This window comes from Primulina eburnea, chromosome 10 (genome assembly GCF_022965805.1).
Source record: "Primulina eburnea isolate SZY01 chromosome 10, ASM2296580v1, whole genome shotgun sequence".
NCBI classification, from domain to species: Eukaryota; Viridiplantae; Streptophyta; class Magnoliopsida; order Lamiales; family Gesneriaceae; genus Primulina; species Primulina eburnea.
Genome location: NC_133110.1, coordinates 791,017 through 801,968, shown reverse-complemented (window position 1 = coordinate 801,968; position 10,952 = coordinate 791,017). Strand labels below are relative to the sequence as shown.

The window sequence follows — 10,952 nt, the reverse complement described above, 5'->3', positions numbered from 1 at the left end:
CGCGAAGAATGCATAATCGAATTTAATTCTTTAAAACAGCCCACTTACAATAATTATTGATGCTAAGAAAACGTAGGTGCTTGGCTTCTCGAAGTGGATCGTTCCTTGCCCTTCACTCGAAGGAACTTCGGCTTGGCTTCTTGGACGACTTTGGGACGTTTTTCGAGCAGAGTTTGGCCAAGGAGAAGCTGCTGAATTCTCGAAAATTTGCAGCAATGGTTTCGAAATTTGTGTGTTGAATGGCTATGAATGATGTGATATTTATAGGTGAGGGAGAGGGAGTTAAATATGGCACTCAAATCATGCCTAAACTTGTACCAAATCCCATAAGATTTGACTCCAATTATGCCTTCAATGGTTGATGATCTTGCTCCTAAATTGAGCTCTTAATTCCCTAGTCTAGCACCTTGATTGGCTCGAAAATTGGTGCAAGGGAGGGGGAAAGATTTGCTTCCATCTTTTTAACTCAAGCTGCATATAATAAAATATTCAAGCAATCCCATTTTTAGGCACATTATGCTAATTTCGGATTTTATTTTATTTGGCACTCACATGCCTTGATTTCTTGTATGCTATATCCCAATCTTGAAAAATCTCCTTCCAATCTTCGAACTTGTGCATGCCTTAAGGTAGATATTATGGTCTATGCCACAAAGATTTCATCCATAATTATTTCTCATAAGCATATCTCATTAAATAAAAAAAATCTTATACCCAAATTCCTTACAAATTTTCATTGAAAAATTCGGTTTTCACATCCCTCCCTCCTTAAGAGGAGTTTCGTTCTCGAAACTGGAGTTGTTTTGGTCTCCAAATAGGTAGTGATATTCCTTTCGCATCTTCTCTTCAACTTCCCAAGTTGTTTTTTTTTTTTTGTTCTGTGTGGTTGGACCACTGCACTTTGACATATGGAATAATATGTCGTTTAAGAACTTGTTCTTTGGTGTCCACAATATGAATAAAGACATCTTCACATTTCAGTTCTTCCCACATGTTACCTTTGATCATGAACGGTTCAATTTTCACAACATGGCTTGGGTTCGGGATGTATTTCCTTAGTTTGGACTTGTGGAATACATTATAGATTCTAGATATACCTGGTGGCAATGCTATTGTAAGCCAATGTGCCAATCTCTCCAGAATTTTGAATGGTCCTGTGTACCGAGGATTCACTTTTTCAACTTTACTGAATCTAATGATTCTTTCATTAGTGAGACCCATATATAAGGTGTTTCACCAAATGTAAATTCCATTGGTCTTTTTTTTTTAAGATTAGACTAACTCTTTTGCTGGTTTTATGTAGCCTTGAGTCTGTCTTTGATGACGGCCACTTTTCCATTGTCTCTTGGATTAGTTCTGGCTCAGCTATGGCTATCTTCATTATTTTGTCCTAGTATAGTGGTGATCGATACTTCTTTCCGTAAAAGCTTCAAATGGAGTCATTCCAATATATCCGTGATAATTGTTATTGTAAGCGAATATTATCAGGGGTATATGTTCCCTTCAATTGCTATTTAAGTCTATGGCACATGCTCTTATCAAACCCTCTAGGGTTTGAATCGTTCTCTTTGTTTGACCATCATTTTAATGGTGATAAGCCGTACTAAGAGTAACTTTTGTTCTCATAGCTTTTTTTTTAATGCTCTACCACAGACGTGACACAAATCTTGGATCTCTATCCGACATTATGATTGTAGGCACTTTATGTAGCCGTATAATGTTATCCATGTATAGAGTAGCCAACTTGTCAATATTATAATTCTTTTGGACGAGTACAAAGTCCGCAGATTTTATGAGTCTATCTACGATTATATGTACCCTATCGTGACTCTGTATTGACTTTGACAATTCTACAACGAAATCCATGGAAATATGTTCTCATTTCCATTTTAGGATTCTAAGGGTTGCACTAGTCCTTCCAGTCGTTGAAACTCGACTTTCACTTGTTGGCATACTTGTCGCTTAAATATAAACTCGGCGACATCTATTTCATCTTGATTCACCGGAAATTTTCTTTCAAATCCCTATACATATTTGTACTGACGGTATAGATCTGAAATGTTGACTTATGCGCCTCTTACATCACTTCCTATCGAAGATTATCGATGTCTGGCACAGCCAATCGTCCTCTCATCCCCAGAATTCTGTCTGGGCCCACTTGAAAATCTGGCGACTTTATTTCCTTGGCTTGTTCTTTGAACTTCTCTAGTGTCATGTCTCGACTCTGATTTAACTTGACTGTTTCTCGAAGACATGGTTGCACGGAGAGTGATGCTAGGGTTATCTTACCCATGTTTGACTCAAAGCATTGACTACCTTATTTGTCTTGCTGGCGTGATAGCTTATTGTCAAGTCACATTCTTTGACTAACTCTATCCACTGTCTTAGTCTTATTTTTAATTTTTTTGAATGAATAAATATTCGAGACTTGGTGGCCAGTGAGTGAATATTTCACACTTGGCATCGTAGAGATAGTGTCTCCAAATTTTCAAAGCAAAAAATCACTGCTGCCAAATCGAGATCATGAATAAGGTAGTTTTGCTCATGCGGCTTTAGTTGACTATCCTGTTTTTCATGAGTACGTCTCTGAGATCTTTCTTTGATGCTTCGCTGTAGATAGTAAAATCTTTGTCCTTAGTAGATACTACCAACATTGGTGTAGATGCTAGCTTCTCCTTTAATGTTTGAAAGCTCTTTCACATCTCTCTCTTCAGTTGAATTCATAGTTTTTTTTTCTTTGTGTATCTCGTCCGTGATACGACTAATGAAGAAAAGCCCTCAACGAATTTAAGCTAATAGCCTGGTAATCCAAAGAAACTTCTAATTTCGGTTGCATTCTTATGTTTCGGCTAATCTATATTTGCCTCTAATTTTTTTTTTGGTCCACTTATACTCCGATTTTGATTTTATATGACCTTATTCTGAATGTTGACATTGGGGTGTCTTCTGCTCTGACCTATAGCTGATGATAGCATGTCCTTAGGTCAAGCTTGGAGAAGACTGTAGCTCCTTTAAGTTGATCGAAAAGATCTTTTATCATTGGAAGAAGATATTTATTCTTAAATGTGGTCTTATAGAGTTTTCTATATTCTATACATAATCTCATACTTTCATAATTCTTCTTTACAAATAGGACCGGGGCTCCCGAAAGAGATGCACTTGGCCTAATCCGTTTTTTTTTTTGTCTAACAACTATTGGAGTTGTTCTTTTAGCTCCTTGAGTTCATCTGGAGCCATTCAGTACAGTGTATTGGAGATTAATGCATCAGTGGTACCAAATTTATCTCGAACTCTACTTTTTAGTCCGAGAACATTCCAAGAAGCCTTTCTGGAAAAACTTCAGAAAATATTCGTATTATTTGAATATCTTCCAACTTCAGCTTATCTCCTTCTTGCACTTTGTTCACCATTGCTAGGTAAACTTCTTCACGCGATATTATGACTTTCCAAGTCTGGGTAATAGAAAAATGTATTTCTGTTCCTTGGCATCGCAATGGTACCTGATTTCTTCTTGGTTTGGGGTTCAGAGTTTGACATTCTTACTCTGGCCATCTACTATCGCATGGCTCTTAGCTAATCAGTTCATCTTTAGGATACCGTCGAAACCTACTGAAGTGAGTTGAATTAAGTCGGCACTGAATATATGCGAATTGATACTAATTTTATCTTATCTTGAAATTATCCCGATTACTATCTCAAAACTTAAAACCCAAATAGAATATTGAAGCTTAACTCAGTATTGATCTATAGCTTATCGACTTAAATCCCGAAAATTATAACCTAGTCATTACCTCAAATAATTATTCTTTTAATAATTCTTAGTTTCATCAAGATCACGAGCCTATCACGCTCTAAAACAAAGGAGTTCATTGAATGTCATTCTCTTTGAATCATTCTTAGTACCATAAAAGTTAAAACTTATTGTACTATACTTTCCTTGATATCTATCAATATCTCATAACTTACTTTTTTTTTTTTTACGTAAGGTCGTAGCCTACTTGTTATCCCAAAATAATATAAATTTCTTAACCTGATTATATTGTCTCACAAGATATTCCAAGGTCCTACATATTTAAAGTTAACGCTTAACACTCTTAATAACCCAAACTTAATGCATGTATAGTTAAATTTTGACACAAAATCAACTTCTATAGTGGAATACTTAAAATTTATAATATAATTCTTATATCAACTTTTCTCATATTAGTTTTCATAAATAACTTATCATCTTCGAGTCAAATTTTCATCTTAAGTCAGAAACTTAACTCAACTTATCTCTGATAGATATATTCCCAAAATAAATACAAATATTAATTGTCCTCATAATAAAATTCCAAAAAAATCGACAAGTAGTTCAAGAAACACGTTGAACGAGATTTTTAAGAAAGTTTCCAAAGTAGAAAGTTTGGACATTTACCCATGGATAAAATAATACGTCGAGAGGATTGTAGAAGAGTCGACAAAATTAAAATTCTGAGTTTCCTATGAAAAGTTAGGAATTCTACGAAACTTTCCTAAAATAGCAAAAACGCGATTTCGGAGGTCTAAACGAAAGATTTTCTCGTTTTCGGACCACGCCTCACATCAAAGTTGTGAATAATACTTGTTGGAAGTTCCGAAGGAGACTGCATCAGCCTTTCGCCATAATCTGATAAATTTTTTTTTCATCCCAGCTGGATTATGAACCTGGCGGCTCTGATACCACTTAAATGTCACGCCCCGAAACTCGGGATTTGACACCGGCGTTGTTTAACAATCACACAATCGAAACAACAAGCCTTTCGTAGCACAGTATAAACCGAACCAGTTTATATATCATAATTTCAAAGAAATAACATTGTCTTTACAAAACTGAAATAATTAAGACGACAGAGTTTTAATGCGGAAACGTAAACTGCATAATAATAACTTAAACTTAATCGAATTTCTTGAATCGTCACCATCCCCAGAATTGTTCGGACTCCTCGTCCTCAACCTGTTCTTCGGACTTATCTAGGAAGGGTTGTAAGGGGGTGAGTATTTGGGGAATACTCAGTAAATGGGGGAAATATCGAGTACAATAAAACAACATGCATAAATTTCGAATCATAAATCATGAGTTCATACGTACTTCATAACACATGCATAAACTTTACTAGCAACTGTGATTTATCTAACTTTCTATGGTTTACTGACGTCAGTCCCTAATTTTTACTCCTCTAAGGGGGCGAGGCCGTATAGCGGTTATATCCCCCACCGCGTAAGGGTACGTCATGGTTGGGATTCCCACCCATATACAGTCGACTTCACAGTGCTTAAAACAATATGGCAATTCGACACAAGAAAAAGGAGTAGAAAAGAACATGTACTCGACTGTAATTTCAAAAACACGCGAAGAATGCATAATCGAATTTAATTCTTTAAAACAGCCCACTTACAATAATTATTGATGCTAAGAAAACGTAGGTGCTTGGCTTCTCGAAGTGGATCGTTCCTTGCCCTTCACTCGACGGCACTTCGGCTTGGCTTCTTGGACGACTTTGGGACGTTTTTCGAGCAGAGTTTGGCCAAGGAGAAGCTGCTGAATTCTCGAAAATTTGCAGCAATGGTTTCGAAATTTGTGTGTTGAATGGCTATGAATGATGTGATATTTATAGGTGAGGGAGAGGGAGTTAAATATGGCACTCAAATCATGCCTAAACTTGTATCAAATCCCATAAGATTTGACTCCAATTATGCCTTCCATGGTTGATGATCTTGCTCCTAAATTGAGCTCTTAATTCCCTAGTCTAGCACCTTGATTGGCTCGAAAATTGGTGCAAGGGAGGGGAAAAGATTTGCTTCCATCTTTTTAACTCAAGTTGCATATAATAAAATATTCAAGCAATCCTATTTTTAGGCACATTATGCTAATTTCGGATTTTATTTTATTTGGCACTCACATGCCTTGATTTCTTGTATGCTATATCCCAATCTTGCAAAATCTCCTTCCAATCTTCGAACTTGTGCATGCCTTAAGGTAGATATTATGGTCTAGGCCACAAAGATTTCATCCATAATTATTTCTCATAAGCATATCTTATTAAATAAAAAAAATCTTATACCCAAATTCCTTACAAATTTTCATTGAAAAATTCGGTTTTCACATCCCTCCCTCCTTAAGAGGAGTTTCGTCCTCGAAACTGGAGTTGTTTTGGTCTCCAAATAGGTAGGGATATTCCTTTCGCATTTTCTCTTCAACTTCCCAATATACTTAGCATAAAAAAATAATATTTTTTCATGAAGGACCTAAATAAGAAACCTGTATCACAAAATACGACTCGTGAAACTGTCTCACACAAGTTTTTGCCAAAATTATATTTCTCTACTCATTTTTTTTTATCACTCATATTTCAGAGTCATTCAATCCATACCAACTTATTTTAGCTTTCAATTAAACTGATCTAATAATAAACTTTCAAGAATTATCTTACCGTCAATTTCGCTCGAACTCTTAATTAGTGGTGAGAAGAATTTCAAGTCAAACGAATTAATTCAAAAATTAAGTTCGATTAATTCGGTTTCTATTGTTTGAAAAAAAAAATCGGTTTCAGTTATTGCTTTTAAAAGTCGGTTAAACCGATTTGTTTTTAAAAATAAATTTCAAATTTTTTTGTAGGGCCGAGATAATTGTAATATTTGGCCTCTGGCTTTTGGTGTTTGGGCCTTTAACATTAGCATCTTATCCACTTAAGCATATAATAATGTAAGAAATGAGTACCGAGCTTTTCTCCGCCAGTTGCCCTAAGTCCTAACTATGGAATCCAGGCGGTCGACAAAATACGCATACACACCAATGTATTTATTATTTGACAAAAACTTATGTGAGACGGTCTCATCGGTCGTATTTGTGAGACAAATCTTTTATTTGGGTTATCAATGAAAAAATATTACTTTTTATGCTAAGAGTATTACTTTTTATTGTAAATATGGGTAGGGTTGACCCGTCTCACTGATTAAGATCCGTGAGACGGTCTCACATGAGAGTCACTCTTACTATTTACCAATTTCACTACCTCATTCACAGAGCAAATAATTCCATCTTGTACCAATGTATGTCGTATTATTTTATAACCCAGAACAGTATAAATCATTACCATCCCACTATAGATTATTTATTCATAAATATAATGCAACAAGAATATATAGTCCATATCACGTCAAGAGAAACTTTGACTTGTTTTCGATTAGGAAATGGACCAAGCTGGCAAAATTATTGGATCTAGATTGAGCAAGCCCATTAACTCTCGAATCTAATAAGCCCATTTAAAAAACGAGGGATCACTCTTATATTGCCGAAACCCTAAGTAAAAGCGTTCTCTTTCAGAAAATAGAAGCGCCTCTTACTAGCGGACTAACCATTCAGCTTCTGAGGAGTCCGATTAAACGACAGCGTAAACACATATTGTCACCCTCTGTTTGCTTTTGCGTTTTCAGTAAATTTGATGGATTTGCTGTTTTTGTCTGCAGGAAATGGCGGACAAGGCAGTAACTATCAGAACAAGGAAGTTCATGACTAATCGTCTTCTTTCCAGGAAACAATTTGTATGTTCTGTTTTTATTTTATTTTAGTTTCTATGTGATTATTATTTTTCTCGTTTCCGTTTATATGATTTAATTTTGGGGAGTTACTTGGATATTTAATTTTCAGATTATTGATGTGTTGCATCCAGGAAGGCCTAATGTTTCTAAGGTATGGTGTTGTCGGTGTAGTTTGCTTAGCTTACCTTATGCTTTTATTTGTTGAGAATTTAAAAAGAATTTTTTTCTTAGGTCTAATACAAAGTGGTGTTAGTTTTTATTGTTACCTTTATTTGATATTTGTTCATGCATCACTCTGTAAGACCAGGTTGTGGTCCTTTTGATTGAATCATCGGTAAATGTTCTAATATATATTGGTTCTGTGAATATTATTATTGAAGGCTGAGTTGAAGGAGAAATTGGCGAGGATGTATGAGGTAAAGGATCCAAATGCCATCTTTGTGTTCAAATTCAGGACACACTTTGGAGGAGGCAAATCTACTGGGTTTGGTTTAATCTACGATTCAGTCGAAAATGCCAAGAAATTTGAGCCAAAGTACAGGCTCATAAGGGTAATTCATTTACTTGCTATACTATTTTACTATTACTAATTTCTCCTATTGATTTGAATAACAAGATATAATCATTTCATCACGCTGTTTGCTGAAAAAAATGCATTGCAATGACTCATGCATATTGGTTTTAAGAATGTCGGACTTTCTTTCAGCCTTTTGAACTCATCGCTGATACAATATTATTTGTGTCATTGCTGGTGTTTCAATTTTGTGGTTAAGGCATGAAAAGAGAATAAGATATAAAAAAATATAGAAGATTTCTATAACTATGATGAATATTGCAAGTTCGTGTTTGTGTCATTGCTGGTGTTTCAATTCTGTGGTTAAGACATGAAAAGAGAATCATGAAACGCAAACTTGCAGTATCCATCATAGTTATAGAAATCTTGTATATTATTTTGCATCTTTTTGCTTCTAAAAACCTTTGAACTTCTGAATGCAGAATGGTCTAGACACCAAGGTCGAAAAGTCAAGGAAGCAAATGAAAGAAAGGAAGAACAGAGCCAAGAAGATCCGTGGTGTTAAGAAGGTTGGTTGTTCTTCCCTTGGTCAAGATCCTTGGTATTTTCTTGCATTTAGCGGATGCAATATTCTACTTTTATGTTCTCTGAATAGCAAATCCATTCTTTGTGAGAAAAACTGCCGTGTTTGAAATATCACATCCCTCTACTTTTCAACTTATGGTTGTATTATAATTGTGCAGACGAAAGCGGGAGATGCTGCCAAGGCTGGCAAGAAGAAATAAACTCCTTCCAGTTTTGTGCTCATAGAGTTTGATGGTTGGAAGAGTCTTCACATGGTGTTTTTGTCGCATTAATCATGAACTGTTGAATCTCCTTGTTTTGATTTATTGTATTTAATGAAGGAATCTCAACACTGCGTCCTTGTTAAGACTATTTTTCACTAATTCTTGCTCTAAAATCTAACTAAAGATTTTACTTGGACATTTTGATGTGTTTGACGGGGTTAGACCAGGGATGCACCCTGAGACGTTCCAGATGGAACAATTTAGAAGCCATCGTCAAAGTGCATTGTCAAATGTTGCCGAATTGTTTTTGGAATTGGCGAATGAGTCTATGAGTCCAGTGTTTTGACTTTTGAGCATGAACCAAGGGACGGAGTGTGTTCACAAAATCCAAACAGCCTGTGTGCCACTCTTCTGTACGTGAGTAGTATTGAAATGGCTCGGAACTATGTTGACAACAACTAAGTCGGACATATTAGTGTTCGAGCTTGCAGGAGCCTTAGGAGCAGCCATGGAAATGGAATCAACAAGCACGGAAGAATCCGTCTCCACTAACCAATTGCCATATATGGCCTTCATGTTTTTGATATACTGCTCAAGGCTTATTGATAGGATGTAAATGAGTCGAACTGTTCGCGAGTTTTTCGGATCTCGGCTCGTTAAAAAGCTCGTTCGGACTCGTTCGTTAAGCTTATCGAGCCGAGCCCGAGCGTTATTTTGGGCTCGACAATTTTGTTGAGCCGAGCTTGAGATTAATGATATTCGGCTCGTTAGCTCGTGAACATGTTCGATAATAGGTTCGTGAGCTCAAAATTGAACTCGGCTCGTTATGCTGGCTTGTAAGCTGAAAAAGGGGATATCAGCGACGGTTTTTACTAAACCGTCGCTATATAGCGACGGTTTTAATTAAAACCGTCGCATAATAAATTAAGTGACGGTTTTTTAAAACCCGTCGCTATTATAGCGACTGTTATGAATAAACCGTCGTCGATTAATATCAGCGACGGTTTTAGCAAACCGTCGCTCATAGCAACGGTTTTGGGGTTTAGGGTTTAGGGTTTTAGTAAACTGTCTATAAATTAAGCTTAGTCATCTTGAGTGTTTATTAAATGGATATATCCGTTGTCCTTACAATCGAAAAAAATGTCAGAACAAACCATATTTAGACGAAATTACAAACCTTTTGTGTTTTCTAATAAAAAGTACAAAATTGTGGATGTCAATCGAAAAAAAAGTCTTTGATACTACAAACCATTTGTGTTTCCTACGCAAAGCTTGCAAGTTGTGTATTTGACTTATCCAACAACGAAGAGAGCAGAATCAGATTGAATGCATGTGAGTACTCTACGTAGGCGAGCTTATGTCACTGATGTTGAGCTAAATACTGAGCATAATCAAATTGATGCGAACGATGCATTTCAAAACAACGAAAGTGGACCTCATGACAACGAAATTGATTTGAACTGAAAGTCGATCAATTTCTTTTATCGTCTCAAAATCTAGTCGATGTTAATGTTATGTACGACAACGAAATTGATTTGAACTGAAAGTGAAATTGAAGAGGTTCAATATTCGAGCGACGATGTTCGTGACATTTATTGAATTGTACTTTGAAAAAATATATATTTCATTAATTATAAATGTTAATGTTTTACAATTATTGAATTTATTTTAGCGAGCACGACATGGCAGAGATCCAACGTCATGGGAGCTATACGTTCACACACATCGACATGCAGATGGATCTTTCGTTGACACGCGATTCGCCTGCTCCACGTAAGTTTATTAACTTTCGTTATTCTCATCAACGTTACATTAAGAAAATTCAATTTGATTCATTTTAAATCAACATCACAGGAGGAGATGTATCGCTACATGGCTGATTCATTTTGTATGAAACACTTGTATTATTATTTGCAGATTAATAATATGATTACATTTCTTAAATTTTGTTAATTTTTTTTTTCGATTATACAGCACAATATAATTTTATTTCAGATTTAAATAATTATAACATTTAAAAAAAAACATTTAGCGGCGATTTTTTGTTCAAACCGTCACGACATTAGCGACGAGTTTTATAAAACCCGTCG

At 35.7% G+C, this 10,952-nt stretch overlaps 1 protein-coding gene across 1 annotated transcript; it reads left to right on the top strand.

Moving 5' to 3' along the window:
* Positions 1-7,286: 7,286 nt before the first annotated feature.
* Positions 7,287-9,060, top strand: LOC140804060 (small ribosomal subunit protein eS24z). Its single transcript, XM_073159939.1, has 6 exons — positions 7,287-7,412; positions 7,489-7,563; positions 7,670-7,711; positions 7,941-8,111; positions 8,557-8,643; positions 8,818-9,060. Exons 2-6 carry the CDS (start codon positions 7,492-7,494, stop codon positions 8,857-8,859), a joined length of 414 nt encoding a protein of 137 aa, XP_073016040.1. The 5' UTR covers positions 7,287-7,412; positions 7,489-7,491; the 3' UTR covers positions 8,860-9,060.
* The last annotated feature ends 1,892 nt before the right edge of the window (positions 9,061-10,952 follow it).